This window comes from Elephas maximus, chromosome 17, assembly GCF_024166365.1.
Source record: "Elephas maximus indicus isolate mEleMax1 chromosome 17, mEleMax1 primary haplotype, whole genome shotgun sequence".
Lineage (NCBI taxonomy): Eukaryota > Metazoa > Chordata > Mammalia > Proboscidea > Elephantidae > Elephas > Elephas maximus.
In genome coordinates this window covers 64,585,045-64,600,782 of record NC_064835.1, presented here as the reverse complement: position 1 = coordinate 64,600,782, position 15,738 = coordinate 64,585,045, and the positions used below count along the sequence as shown (strand labels likewise).

Here is a 15,738-nt window from a genome sequence, read left to right as displayed (position 1 = left end):
AAGCTCTTCACAGATTAAAGATATTAATATGAATCCCCTGACATATTTTTATCCAAAAATCCATCTCATTTTGTTAGCCTTTCGATTTTAGTCTTTTGCTTATACTTTTTCTTTTCTGCGGAAACCCTGGTCGAGTAGTGGTTAAGTGCTACAGCTGCTAACCTAAAGGTCGGCCGTTCAAATCCGCCACGCACTCCTTGGAAGTTCTACGGGGCAGTTCTACTCTGTCCTAAAGCGTCGCTAAGAGTCGGAATTGACTCAGCGGCAACGGGTTTGGTTTTGTTTTTTTTCTTTTCTGCAGAATTTCCATTTTGATGTAGTCACTTTAAAAAAAAAATTAATTGTTCAGAACAACTTTTTAAAGTTAAAAATGGGGAACTGAAGTCTCTATTGAGTGCAACAAATCATAAAAATAGATTTCATTTCTAAATCACAGTTATTTAAGCAAAAGTTCCAGCTATAACCACTGTATTTAAGAGGCAAAATTCTAACTTCCATTCTATTATTCTTAAGACATGTTCTTAATGCCTTTTTTCTTTTTATAAAAGTTATCTATGTTTAAGATGATGCCTGGCTACCACCAAGACCACTCTGACAGGGATCACCACGGAGATCCAGACAGAACAGGAGAAAAACGTAGAATAGAATTTGAATTCACGAAGAAAGACCAGATTTACTGGTTTGACAGACCCTGGAGGAATGTCTAAGACTATGACCCTCGGACACGCTGCTAACCCAGAACGGACACTATTCCTAAAGCCCACCTTTCAGAAAAAGATTAGACAGGCCTATAAAACAATAACACATATGAGGAATGTGCTTCTTAGTTCAATCAAGTATATGAGACCAAATGGACAACTCCTGTCCAAAAGCAAGATGAGAAGGCAGGAAGGGACAGCAACCGGATGAATGAACACAAGGAACCTGGAGTGGAAAGGGGGAGCATGCGGTCACATTGTGGGGACTGCAACTAATATCAGAAAACAATATGTGTATAAATTTTTGAATGAGAAATTAACTTGAGCTGTGAACTTTCACCTAGAGCACAATAAAAAAAATGTTATTTATGTTTAAAGGAACCCTGGTTGCACAGTGGTTAAAGCATTTGACTGCTAACCGAAAGGTTGGCAATTCAATACTGCCAGTGGTTCCGTGGGAGAAAGATGTGGCATCCTGCTCCCAAAGAGATTTACAGCCTTGGAAACCCTATGGGGTCGCCATGAGTCAGAATCGACTCAATGGCAGTGGGTTTGGTTTTGGTATATATGTTTACTGTAGAAAATTTGGAAAATACAGCAAAATGAAGAGAATAAAATCACTCACCCACCTTCCTATTTTTACTAATAATATATTCTTGGATAGTATTCTGTTTTTTTTTTTAAAGAGAGAGTTGACCAATAAATAAATAATTGCTGATTGGAAATTAGAACCACAAACATCTTATTTTGCCATGCATGAAAATTGTTTTAATATTTACCTAACATTTGGGAGCATGGGTGTTCTTGAAATTGTCATTTATTTAAAGTTCAATGGAGAAAATTCTTAGTTTTTTTCTCAGCATGTGAGAAAGCATTATATCTGAGAATATAAAGAAAAAAGACTATTTATGGGGTCATTTCATTATGTGTGTTTGATCTCTAGGGGAATATCGATAGAGAATGTTACAGCTGCCTAAAAATATAAACACCAGTGGGCTCTCGGGTTGGGCTTGTGCCCAGTTTTTTTTTAAAGTCAAAATATATTTTATTCCGGACCTCTTTCAGGTCTGATTCAAATTTCAGTTGTCAGAGCAATACAGTGCAAAGAGAAATGTGACAACAATAACAACAAATGTGCCTAGAAGGGATAAAAGGGTGGTTGGGGACAAATCACTGTGACACTGAACCAAAATACATCACAAGTGTGATCACCATGGTCCAGGACAGCATTGTTGTTAGCTGCTGTCCAGTCAGGCCCCAACTAATAGCGACTTCACGCATAAGGGAACAAAACGCTGCCCAGTCTGGCACCATCCCCATGAGCAGCTGTGGATCATACCATTGTGATCCATAGCATTTTCATTGGCTGATTTTTTGGAAGAAGATCTCCAGGCCTTTCTTCCTAGTCTGTCTTAGTCTGGAAGCTCTGCTGAAACCTATTCAGCATCATACCAACACACAAGCCTCCACTGACAGATGGTGGGTGGTGGCCAGCCATAAGGTGCTTTGGCTGGGAATCGAACCTGGGTCTTTCACAGCGGGCAAGAATTCTACCACTGAACCACAAATTGGACAGCCTAGAACATCTATATCAGTCTTCCTTATGCAATAATCATGAAAATTGAACAATAAAAGTTCTTTAACATGTGTAAAAAACTGCCAGGGACTAGTTTTTACTTTTACAACAATTTTGCAGGTAACTGGATAACTAAGGAATAGATACAGACATTTCAATTCAGTGCTATAGGTGGGCTCACAGAATAAGACCCAAAAGATCCTTGGCCCAGCCCTAGGTTTAATGCTATGCACTTACTTGGGGCTGCCTGGCAGTTCTTATATGGAACTATTGAATTTTATTGATGCAAGGGACCTTGGTGGGAAAATATGATTGTTTTTATAATGCTCATCCTAATTTTCTTTTCAGTATCCTTCCCAGGATGCCCACAGTGAGAACAGTCCCAGAGATTTGTGACTCTCTTGGGGTGGTGGGTCAGAGGGCAGGTGATCCCATCCTTGCCGCTTGCCAAGTCCTTTCTTCTCCCTCCTACTTTCAGATCAGGGTCCAGGTGATCGAGGGACGCCAGCTGCCAGGCGTGAACATCAAGCCTGTGGTCAAAGTCACTGCTGCCGGGCAGACCAAGCGGACACGGATCCACAAGGGAAACAGCCCACTCTTCAACGAGGTAGGGGGCATTGGGCAGGGCTCCCAGCCTGGGGCACATCCATTAAGGCTAGGACCTTGGTGGGCCTTCCACACTGGGAGCCCAGAGCAGACACCCAGCCAGGCATTGGTGGGGTTTTGTAGAGGGCCCTAACTTTGGGTTGAGATCTGTGCCAGGTCCTGGGCTCCAGCTCTTTTTCCTGCCTGGGGCTCCTGCTCTGCTCCACACCCTGTCATCCTGTAGGGCCAGCCACCCACCCTGTCCCTGAGTTGACAACCTCTGTGAGGTCAGGGTGGAATACTTGTTGACTCCTGGGCTCCACAATGGGCTGAGCTCAAGCCGTACTTCCTGCATGGACTGAAGTGAAGCTGGTGGCGCGGAAGTGCCAGACTTGTGGGTGGTGGTGACCCTCTCCCCACCTGGGGGTCAGCAGGCACTGATTTGTCTCTCTTTCCCTGAACCAACAGACTCTTTTCTTCAACGTATGTGAATCTCCTGCACAGCTGTTTGATGAGCCCATCTTTATCACGGTACATCTCAGCAATCAAAGCTGTGTGTCCATGCATGCGTGTCAGTGTGCACATGTGTGCATGTGTGTGCACATCAGCCTGCATGTGTGCATGTAACTGTGCGTATGTTCATGTGTGTATGTATGTGCATGTCAGTGTGCGTTTGTGTGCACACCAATGTGCATGTATGTATGTGTGCATGCAACATGTGTGTATGTGAATGTCAGTGTGCATATGTGTATGCATGTGCATTGTATATCCCAGTGTGTATATGTGCATATCAGTGTACATGTGTATACATGTCAGTGTGCTTGTGTGCCTGTAGTGTGTGTGTGTATGCCTGTCTGTGTGCCTGTCAGTGAGTATGTGTGTGTGAGAGGGAGACTGAGGGAGAGAAGAGAGAAGCATTAAGGCCAGGCCTGGACGATGTGGAACAACTTTCAGTCAGGCTCTGCTGGTCACAGAAATGCCTGCAGCAGCTCCGAAGGGAGGCTGCAGCTGACAAGGAGCCCCCCTGTCCCACATCCCCCAGGTGCCTCGGGCTAGGGCCCTTAAATCCATGGCTGCAGCAGACACTTTGTTCCTCATCTTATTTTATTTGTCCATGTGCCTGCTTCTGGCAAGATTTTATTTCTCTGCTCCCCCATGTGTAGTGTAGTGGTTAAAAGTGTGTACCCTGGAGCCAGGCTGCCTGGATTTTAGTCTCATCTGTGTCACTTAGGAGTCGTATGATTCTGTAGAAATCTAGTAATGTGTCTGTGCCTCTTTTCTTGGTCTGTAAAACGGAGGTAATAATTGCACCTGCTCACGGGGTGTTTGTGAGGGTTAAACATTGCTTAGGATGGTCTCTGGACCAGAGTAAGTGCTGACTAGGTGGTGACTCTGTTTTGGGAGGCTGCTGTGGCCTGAAGCTGGGTGAAGTTTTGGTGGGAATCTGGCCCCTGTCTGGGCCTCAGGTCTACTTGTAAATGTGAGTTTTCCCTTGTCTTTCCCCCCAGGTGGTAGATTCCCGCTCGCTCAGGACAGACGCTCTCATTGGGGAGTTCCGGGTAATTGTTTTATTTGTTTTGAAAGCTGTCAGTTCAGGATTATCCATGAGTAGAGGCTTTTCTGGATAACACGCAGGGGCTGCCGCTCCAGAAACCCTGTCCTCCTGGGTCTGGGCAGGCCATGTGGGATTGGAGTTTTAGCAGCTTTCCTCCTAATTCTGACCATCCGAGGCCCCTGTGACATTGGCCCTCTCTGCCCTGACCTGACTCTGACTGTGGCCTGGGGAGTGGGGTCTGGATGCGACTTCAGGGCGGTGGAGAGAGCAGGAGCCTGTCGGGCTGTTGGTTTGCTCCGGACAGTCCAGAGTGAACAGTCCACTGCAGAGGACCGAGGACTGACTGTACCTTTCAGCTCAGAGGCTGGGTTAACAAACTGCATGAGGTAAAACCAATAAAACCGTATGTGTCAGATAGAACTGGGCTCCATAGAATTTTCAATGGCTGATTTTTCAGAAGTAGATCTCCAGGTCTTTCTTCTGAGGCACTCTGGGTAGACTTGAAGCACTAGCCTTTTGGTCAGCAGCCAAGTGCTTTAGCTCTTTGCACCACCTTTCGGTTAGCAGCCAAGTGCTTTAGCTCTTTGCACCACCCAGGGATGCATGAAGTAAAGGAGCTAATAATGGGGGATCTGAATGGCACTTTAATGTAATTTTTATTGACTTCCTCATTTTTGAATCTTCCTGCATTTATCAGAAGGAAAGAAAAGGCACAGGCTTATTTTAACCTGCCAGTGCTATCCAAATAAAATATGCCTCCCATCTCTGGGCAGCAGTCACGAGGTACAAAGCTAAGCCTGTTTCCCTAGAGAAGCATTCTGTAAAGGGATGGGCTTCAGCCTGAGTCATCCTGTAACAAACAGGACCTTAATTGTGTTTTGAATCTCTAATCTTTGAAACACATTCACGTTCTGTGAACCCGAGGGTTAAGTTTAAAAATCATTATTTTATAATTGTTTCTAATTATAAAAATAATCTATGCCTTTCATAGAAAATTATAAAACCCAGGAAAAAATAAAAAAGAAAAGAAAAATCACCTGAACTATCAGCCAGAGATAGCACTGTTTTTGTTACATTTCCTTTCTTCTTTTTTTGTATGCACAGATAAACTTTACCTAGGTGGGATTACCATGTGTTCTGCTTTCTTTCCATATTATTATTGTATGATGAACGTTTCCCCATGTCACCAAATGTTCTTTGAAAAACATGATTTGTAATGGAGTGGTTTAATGCATGATACTTACGTAGCACTTCAGGGCCCAGAGTCTGATTTGCGTTTTCCTCTCTTTGATTTCAGATGGACGTGGGTACCATTTACAGAGAGCCCCGTGAGTTGAGTTCTCACCATTTGGTCCACATCCTTGGATGCTGCTTGGGGACACCCATTTGGGACTCCCATCCTTCCTCCCTGGGGGTTTTAGAGTTGAGAAGAGGGGTTTGAGCTTGGTGGTGAGAGCTACAGGAATGAAGACAAGGCAGGGTTTCACACACCGGTAAAGCAGGTCCTACTAACGCTCTCCTGTGCCTACAGTTGGCCCAGTCAAGGGTGCCAAATCTGGAATGTCCTGGGCAAGAGTTTCTGGAGACCAGGGTAACCTCAAACAAGGACAGGCCATTTGGATGATTGGTCTAGGATTTCTCCATGCCCCAACTTCTGCCCTGGTCTGGGCCTCCTCAAGTCCCTGAGAGGGGAGAAAATGGCCTCTAATATACTTGGCCCTGACAGCCTCTTGTAGAGGCCCCTGTTAACAATTCTGACTCTTACCCACATTAACACTCAAGGTCCCTTTTGGTTCTAGAATTTGAGCCCTTCCCCAATGTCCCAGGACAAGCTCTTCAACTCACCCACATGTGGCCCTGGGCTCCTGGATGTGGTTGCAGATATAGGTCCTTTCAATTCTGGGGTCACCCATGGATACTGTCTCTTTTAGGACATGCATATCTCAGGAAGTGGCTGCTGCTCTCGGACCCTGATGATTTCTCTGTTGGAGCCAGAGGCTACTTGAAGGCGAGCCTTTGTGTGCTGGGGCCCGGGGATGAAGCTCCTGTAAGTACACTTCCCTGAATCTCAGTGTCTCACCGTAGCACTGGATGGTGGAGACACCAAGCAAAAAATGAAACAAAAACAACTTAATTTTTTTCTAATTTATAGGAATACATGTTAATAGTGAGAAATGTGGAGCATGTGGAAAAGTATAAATAAAAACCAAACCACTCATAATTCTACCACTTAGGGATAGCTGTTATTAATATCTTGCTGCGTATCCTTCCAGAACGTTATACATGTATGTGTATTTTTCTTTTTGCAAAAATGAGATTATTCCATATATATTCAATTATAATTGATTTTTTTTTGTGCTAAAAAAATATTATTGTCATCTGTACATATCAATAGGTAAAGTTATAAGTCATAGGTGGTAAGCATGAGAAAGGTCTTGGGAGTTGGGAGGAGGGTATTATCAGCATCTTTGCACACAACTTAGATCTCCACCACTTCTTTACAATTTTTTTTAATGGATGACATGGGAAATAGACTAGATTTTGTTAAATACCTGCTGTGCTCCAGATAGGTACATTTACATCATTATCAAAGCTAATCCTTGTCACTACCCTGTGAGGTCGTTATTATTGTCTCCACTGTGCAGATCAGGAAGCTGTCTCAGGCTTAGGAACTTCCCTGAGCTGACAGGCAGTAAGTGGCAGAGTCAGATCTGCCTTACTTCAGAATGCACCCCTGTGAGGCGGTGAAAATTGAGCTCTTAGAAAAAGAAGGTAAACCATTGTGCTCAAGAGCACGTTAGGAATCATACTTGGTTTGCTCTGCAGCTGGAGAGAAAAGATCCCTCTGAAGACAAGGAAGACATCGAAGGCAACCTGCTCAGGCCCACTGGTGTAGCCCTTCGAGGAGCTCACTTCTGCCTGAAGGTCTTCAGGGCAGAGGATTTACCACAGAGTAAGTCTGGCACCCTCTATCTGTAGGGAGGCCCCCAAGAGACTTTCACTGGGCCATTATGAAGGCAGACCTCACTTTGGGGGAGACCTCTTGGAGAAGAAGAAGCCTCCAGCTTGTAGGTCTTTGGGGCCCTTTCTCAGTTCCTGTCAGAGCCTCCCCCTCCCCAGGGGCTGCTCCTCTGCTCCCTTCCTGCCCCACCCCCCACCCCATTGACTTCCATCCTCATCCCAGGGTCTACTAGAGACCTGTGCAAGGCCCAGCTCTCCCTCCACTCTGCTGGGTGAGGGAAGCATCAAGGCCTTTTTGGGTTTCCCAAGGATTTTACTGTTCTTAACAGCAGAAAAAAACTTAATGAAAAATAATAAATACTAATAAATCTTGAGACCGGTAGCTATCCCTGGTCTCCACTGCAGTGCCTTTTGGGCCTGGTCTGGCTGTTAAGCCACTCTGTGGACCCATTTTCTTGGTTCTTACTGGGGAGTCAGTACCACTCAGACTCTCTGGGCTGGATCCTGTTGATTTTCCCTTCCCTCTGTGAGGAGGCCATGGCCTGCAAGTCTGCAGACCCTGGGCTGGGAAACAGACACTGTGATATGGGAAGGGCTTGCATGAAGGACTCCTGGTACCCATTGTCTCACAGATGAACACCTCTGGTCCACTACTGTAACCCACTAATCTGGTTTGCCTGGGACTGTCCTGGTTTTAGCACTGAAAGTCCAATGTCCCAGGAGATTCTTCAGTCTCCTGCAAACTGGGATGGTGGGTCACCCTCGCTGTGGCCATTTCCTCATCCTCCCCGTTCTCCCCCGAGGAAGGCCATTGTGGCCACTGCCTGATTTCTTACGGTGGCTAGCCTGGGATTGGACCCACCAAGTGTTCGGCAAATGCTTGGAGAATTATACTGAATATTTTAGAGCTGTGGGTGTCAATCCTGGCTGCACATTAGAATTGTCTAGAGAGCTTTAGGAGTCCCTGGCTGGCACAAATGGTTAAGCACTCAAGTACTATCTGAAAAGTTGTCAGTTCAAATCCACCCAGAGGCACCTCAGGGGACAGGCCTGATGATCAACTTCTGAAAGGTCAGAGCCTTGAAAACTACGGAGCACAGTTCTACTCTGACACACCTGGGGTCGCTGTGAATTGGAATCAACTCAACAGCACGTGCTTACAGAGCTTTAAGAGAATACGGATGCTTGGGCCCCACTTCCAGAACTTCAGAAGGACTTGGTCAGGGGCTCGATTTTTTAAAGACTCATCAGATGATTCCTTCCCTTGGCTCAATTGTAGCCACAGTTTTAGAGTGTGCTTTATCGTAATCAAGCCAGTCGCTGTCCCTAGCAGAGAAGAATCAGTGTGAACACTTGCAACTTGGGGCTCTGTTTACAAGTTTTGCCTAAAGCTAATAGTTTGAGAGTTTTGGCTTTGATTAATGGTATCAGTAAATAAAATGGATTCTTTCAGTACAAGCTTATTTGAACCAACGTTCATGGGGAAAGGCTTTAAATAAGTTGTTAGCTGCTGTCAGGTCGGCCCCCAACTCATGTCGACCCCAGGTGTTAAATAGGTGTTAAAATACATGCCAAAAAATATTCTGCATTTATTGGCTGCAATTATGTAGGAGTGACTGGGTGAGCTTCCAAAGGGGCATACCAAAAACCAAACCCATTGCCATCGAGTCGATTCCAACTCAGAGTGACCCTATAGGGCAGAGTAAAACTGCCCCATAAGATTTCTGAGGAGCAGCTGGTGGGTTTGAACTGCCGACCTTTTGGTTGGCACCTGAGTTCTTAATCACTGCACCACCAGGACTCCCCAAAGGGGCACAAAAAACCAAAATCTGTTGTCTTCTAGTTGATTCCAACTCATAGCAACCCTATAGGACACAGTAGAGCTGCCCTATAGGGTTTCCAAGGAGTGCCTGGTGGATTTGAGCTGCCAACCTTTTGGTTAGCAGCTGAGTTCTTAGCCACCAGGGCTTCCCCAAAGGGGCATAGGGGAATGTAAATGTTTGCTTTTCTTAAGGCGAAGGAGTTTTATGTTTAATTCTCTGTAATGTTTTGTAAATATAAATGAAAGCAGAAGAGATGGGTAAATAGAACGTAAATATTTTCTAATGGTTGTTACCCATTGTGAACATGTAGACATTTGTTAGTACCTAGCCTTTGACTGTTCTCCTCCTCTTCCACATATACGTGGAAATAAACTAATTCAGTAAAAAATTTGATTTGGTACAGCATAGATTAAAACCTCAAAAAAATAAAAACGGAATTGACTTGTTGGTTGAGCTCTTCCCAATCACTGTGCTAATGGATCTAAAAGAAAATGTCAGACAGATATCCATAGTGGGATATTATAACAACTCTCGGTGCCTTTCTGGCTTGTTTACTGTCCTTAGTGATTTAGGTTTCTAATCAGTCAATTAGCCTTTGAAAGCCTTTGGAGAGCAGTGGGGACAAGCTGTCTGGGGACTAGTGCCCTCAGATGATGCTGCTCTAACAGTCCTACCTCCCGAGTCCCTGGGCCAAGGCGGCCACGGCCACGGGGACTTTCTCAGGGAGTCCCAGGACTGCCTGGAGACAGGTAGGTGGGAAGAAGGGGTTTAGGAGGTGGGACAGTAGGTGGGCAGTGACCGGCGTGTGCTCCTCCCCAGTGGACGATGCTGTGATGGACAACGTGAAGCAGATCTTTGGCTTTGACAGTAACAAGAAGAACTTGGTGGATCCCTTCATGGAGGTCAGCTTTGCTGGGAAAATGGTAAGGAGCAAGAACGTCAGAGGGTTCTCTTGGGAGGGTAACTGTTGGGGTCCATGTGGACGGGGTGCAGCAGAGTGCAGGACAGAGTGAGGTGTACACATTGGCCCCAGCACCTCCATCAGAGGTAACGTGTATGGGGGGCCTGGTCACGGTCCTGGGAGACCCTCACACAATCCCACCTCTCTGGGTGGCCACGCAGACCAACGAGGACATGTTCCCCTTTGTGATTAGCAAGCCATCCGTGTGTGATATCTCAGCACCGTGCAGATCTCCTGTTCTCAGCCACCTCTTACCTAATGGTTTAAGGTTCCATTGACCTTGTCTGAATAAGTGATTGCAAAGTGATGGTTTTCTAATTATCATTCCTTCCATCTTTATTAGCTAACATTTTTCTGTAAAGCAGAACCTTCCTCTTCCCACTCCTTTGAGTGTACTATAGCCCTTGGGAGAAGCCCTGGTGGTGCGATGGGTAAAGTGCTTGGCTGCTAACAGAACGGGAGAAAGACGTGGCAGTCTGCTTCCATAAAGATTACAGCCTTGGAAACCCTATGGGGCAGCTCTACTCTGTCCTTCAGGGTTGCTGGGAGTCAGAGTCAACTCGATGTCACACTACAACAACAACATGGACCCCAGTAATTTTTATTAATTCAGTGTGTTAAGATCAGTCATTCTTGTGTTGACGTACAAATTGTCCTGACGCTGGCCATTAGGAGCCCCTTTAAGCTGGCTCTTCCATCCCAGGGTCCTGCATTAGGTCTCAATGAAAAGGTATGTGGGTAGGTAACTTAGATTTTAAACTCATTTCACCCTGAGGTGTAAATGATCGTTGCATACCCATAACCATTAGGGAAGTAACAGTTACAATTCAGGCTCAGGAACACCCAGGATACAGTTCTTCTTTCAGGACAGCCTCTTCCCAGCTGTGCTCCCAGGGACGCCTCTCCCTGGCCCTCAGCCTCTGCCTTCTCTCTCTGCCCACCTCCCTGTCTTCTGCTGCCCCACGTCTGTGCTGCTGGGTCTCTTCTGCTGGTCTTATCTTCCTTGGTGGTGGTGGGCTCCTCCTCTAGGCTTTGGAATTGGCTCTCTTTTAACGCAAAACTGACCAATTTCCTTGAATTACCCTATCACACAGTCCTGCCCAGTCACCTGGGTGGGAGTTACAAGACCATGGCTAGAAAGACCACACAAAAGTAATCAATTGCGCCACACCAAGTGCAGGTTTTGGTTTGGGCATGGGGTCAGGGCCTGATGCCCTGTGCATGGCTTTAGGGGGCTGTGGCAGGATGCAGGAAGGCAGAGAGGAAAGGTGCAGACTGGGCGGTGTTGCTGGACACTTGCCCCAAGGACTGGGATCATTTTTCGTAGTTGAGGATAGGGAAAGCGAGCCCCAGACTGTTTGTATCCCACATTTCCAATATGGTAGAGTGCTTTGCTGGTACTAGAACCAAGTGGGACTTGCCTTCGAATTCAGGGGCTTTCCTAGAACCTGGGTCTCAGAGCTAGGGGGCTTCTGGTTGCTCCTGGTTCCTTGCCAGCACCCTTGATCCCCTAGCCCTTTTTCTGCTCTGAGATGCCCTTGCCTGGCCCTGGGGGATTTTTCTAGGAAGGTGCTGGAGATGGGGGACCAGGCCAAGGCAAGGGGCTGTATAAAGCTGATTGGTGGGTGGGTTCCTGCGAGAAGCTGTGTTCCCTATTTCCCTCAGGAAGGAGAGAGAAGGGCTAAAGGATGCGGCTGAGAACTTCCTCCTGGAAAACTTCAGCTTGATTGGCCTCTTCTGATGGTCCCCAGCCCTTGTGACCCAATGTCTCTCCCCTGAGCCATCTCCTTGTGCCCCCCCATTCTCTCTGCTGTCCTTGCTGCACCTTTCTGCCTGCCCCTCTCTCTGCCTGCCCCTGTGTCACATTTCCTCATTACACTTTAATCTGAACATCCCTTGGCTTTTGTTCTCTGTGCCCTCCCATACTATCCTGGCCCTCTTTGCATTTCCTTTTATGGACACTTGATGGCGCCACTGCCTAAGATGTCAACCGTACCTGATTTGACTAAGTTACTAAGGGGATTGAAGGGTGTGTGTGTGTGTGTGTGTGTGTGTGTGTGTAGGCCTGCATCTGGCTACCAGCAGTCCTGCCCCAGGTCTGAAGGAGGCCCTGTGGGCATTGCTTATGGGACTGTGGGGGGAATACCTGGACTTTCTTGTTCCAGGGAGCTGGAGGCAGTGTTGGCAAGACCTCTCAGCTGTGTGTTAAAGAGTCCTTTCCTTTTCTTTTCGAGTTGTTAGTTACTTCCGGATTTAAAAAGAATTATCTAATTTTTGGATTAGGTAATATATACAGGCAGACTATTTTCATATATTATATATATATATTTATTATGTCTTTGTCTCTATCAATCAATCATGGAAAGCCTCCCTCCACTCTGTCCCCCGACCCAACAGTCCATCTGTTCCGCTCCTGCAAAGAAAGCCATTATTAGTTTCTTTTGTATCATTCTGGTTTCAGTATGCATACACAGGCACATCTGAGTATAGATTTTTATTTTTCACCATTTTTAAACATGTTATTATGTGCTGTCGAGTCAGTTCTGACCCATAGCGACCCTACAGAATAGAGTAGAACTGCCCCTTAGGGTTCCCAAGGAGCGGCTGGTGGATTCAGACTACTGACATTTTGACTAGTGGCCGAACACATCGTACTCAGTGCTCTGCACCTTGCTTTTTTCACTTAATATAACTTGGAGATGGTTCCGTATCAGTATGTAAAGCAAGTCCCCATTCTTTTTAGACTTGCATTGTATTCCATGGTGGATGGACGGTAATTTACTTAACCTGTCCTCTATTGGTGGACACAGGATTTGTTCCAGTCCTTACCATTTCAAGCCATGCTGCAGTGAATAACCTCCTACATTCTGCCCTTGTACGATGATTTCTGTAAGAGAACTGTCCAGAGGTAGAATTGATAGTGAAAGGGCAGAGGCATTTGTACTTTGGGTAGAGTTTGGCTAAGTGCCCTCTGGAGGGGGGGAACCATTTTGTTCTACCAACAAAGTATGAGAGCAGTTTCCCCGTAGCCTCACCAACGTGGCTGCCAGACTTTAGTGTTATTGTGAATCTGAGAGATGGTATCTCATTCGTTTTATTTGTGTCTCTTATTATCAGTGAGGTGAGCATCTTTGTATACATTTCTGCCATTGCCCATCGTTCCATTGGCTTGTTGGCCTCTCTTCTTTCTTACTCCTCTCTTTGCTAACACAAAGGCCAAATTCATGCCCCTAGTCTTTGCCTGGCTCTATTTATGACGGGGAGGGGGAGAGTGGGGACAGCGGCTGGCACTGGGTGTGCCCCAGAGGAGGTTGCACCCTTATTTGATGGAGGAACTGACATCCCTGATCTAAGTCAGATACTCATTAAACGAGATCATGCACATACAATGCTTAGCACAACGTAGGGCCCATAGTGAATGCTCTGAAAGAGGCTGCTTCCTATTTTTTTTTTTTTTAATTTTTATTGTTCTTCAAGTGAAAGTTTACAAATCAAGTCAGTCTCTCACACAAAAACTTATATACACCTTGCTACATACTCCCAATTACTCTCCCCCTAATGAGACAGCCCACTCTCTCCCTCCACTCTCTCTTTTCGTGTCCATTTCGCCAGCTTCTAACCCCCCCACCCTCTCATCTCCCCTCCAGGCAGGAGATGCCAACATAGTCTCAAGTGTCCACCTGATCCAAGAAGCTCACTCCTCACCAGCATCCCTCTCCAACCCATTGTCAGTCGGATCCATGTCTGAAGAGTTGGCTTTGGGAATGGTTGCTGTCCTGGGCCAACAGAAGTCTGGGGGCCATGACCACTGGGGTCCTTCTAGTCTCAGTCAGACCATTAAATCTGGTCTTATGAGAATTTGGGGTCTGCATCCCACTGCTCTCCAGCTCCTCAGGGGTTCTCTGTTGTGTTCCCTGTCAGGGCAGTCATTGGTTGTAGCCGGGCACCATCTAGTTCTTCTGGTCTCAGGCTGATGTAGTCTCTGGTTCATGTGGCCCTTTCTGTCTCTTGGGTTTGTAATTACCTTGTGTCCTTGGTGTTCTTCATTCTCCTTTGGTCCACGTGGGTTGAGACCAATTGATGCATCTTAGATGGCCGCATGCTAGCGTTTAAGATCCCACACGCCACTCTCCAAAGTTGGATGCAGAATGTTTTGTTAATAGATTTTATTATGCCAATAGACTTAGATGTCCCCTGAAACCATGGTCCCCTAACCCCTGCCCCTGCTATGCTGGCCTTCCAAGCATTCAGTTTATTCAGGAAACTTCTTCAATTTTGGTTTAGTCCCGTTGTGCTGACCTTGCCTGTATTGCGTGTTGTCTTTCCTGTCACCTAAAGTAGTTCTTATCTACTATCTAATTAGTGAATACCCCTCTCCCACCCTTCCTCCCTTCCCCCTCTCGTAACTATCAAAGAATATTTTCTTCTCTGTTTAAACTATTTCTCGAGTTCTTATAATAATGGTCTTACCCAATATTTGTCCTTTTGCAACTGACTAATTTGACTCAGCATAGTGCCTTCCAGATTCTTCCATGTTATGAAATGTTTCACAGATTCACCACTGTTCTTTATCAATGCATAGTATTCCATTGTGTGAATATACCATAACTTATTTATCCATTCTTCTGTTGATGGGCACCATGGTTGCTTCCATTTTTTGCTATTGTAAACAATGCTGCAATAGGCATGGGTGTGTATATATCTGTTCATGTAAAGGCTCTTATTTCTCTAGGATATATTTCAAGGAGTGGGATTGCTGGATCATATGGTTGTTCTATTTCTAGCTTTTTAAGGAAGCACCAAATCGATTTCCAAAGTGGTTGTACCATTTTACATTCCCACCAGCAGTGTAGAAGTGTTCCAGTCTCTCCACAGCCTCTCCAACATTTATTATTTTGTGTTTTTTGGGTTAATGCCAGCCTTATTGGAGTGAGATGAAATCTCATTGTAGGTTTGATTTGCATTTCTCTAATGGCTAATGATCGTGAGCATTTCCTCATGTATCTGTTAGCTACCTGAAATGTCTTCCTTAGTGAAGTGTCTGTTCATATCTTTTGCCCATTTTTTAATTGGGTTATTTGTCTTTTTGTAGTTGAGTTTTTGCAATATCATGTAGATTTTGGAGATCAGGAGCTGATTGGAAATATCATAGCTAAAAACTTTTTCCCAGTCTGTAGGTAATCTTTTTACTCTTTTGGTGTAGTCTTTGGATGACTGCTCGCTATTTTTACATATAGGACACGCAAACCTCCTAGGACCTATAGATCTGAATTTAGTCTTACCTGCGGCCCCTGATGGAAACCCTGGTGGTGTAGTGGTTAAGTGCTACAGCTGCTAACCAAGAGGTTGGCAGTTCGAATCCACCAGGCGAAACTCTATGGGACAGTTCTACTCTGTCCTATAGGGTCACTATGAGTCAGAATCTACTATGGCAGTGGATGGGTGGTGGGTGTGGCCCCTTTGGGGCGGGGCCAGGGGCCTGGCGCCCCCTTGTGGACTCTGAGGGCGTAGTCGGCATGTGAGCCAATGGTTTTGTTCAGTTTCCAGCCCTGCTAGGTTTGTGTGTGGAAAAGCCCAGT

At 45.8% G+C, this 15,738-nt stretch overlaps 1 protein-coding gene across 8 annotated transcripts in view; it reads left to right on the top strand.

Moving 5' to 3' along the window:
* DYSF (dysferlin) overlaps positions 1–15,738 on the top strand; it is a 242,382-nt gene that overhangs the window by 69,560 nt on the left and 157,084 nt on the right. For all 8 annotated transcript variants that reach the window (XM_049856492.1, XM_049856490.1, XM_049856488.1 and 5 more), the window contains 7 exons: positions 2,753–2,881; positions 3,328–3,390; positions 4,368–4,418; positions 5,712–5,742; positions 6,346–6,461; positions 7,241–7,367; positions 10,018–10,121. In XM_049856492.1, coding sequence (XP_049712449.1) covers positions 2,753–2,881; positions 3,328–3,390; positions 4,368–4,418; positions 5,712–5,742; positions 6,346–6,461; positions 7,241–7,367; positions 10,018–10,121 — 621 coding nt within the window. The remainder of the gene's footprint in view (positions 1–2,752; positions 2,882–3,327; positions 3,391–4,367; positions 4,419–5,711; positions 5,743–6,345; positions 6,462–7,240; positions 7,368–10,017; positions 10,122–15,738) is intronic.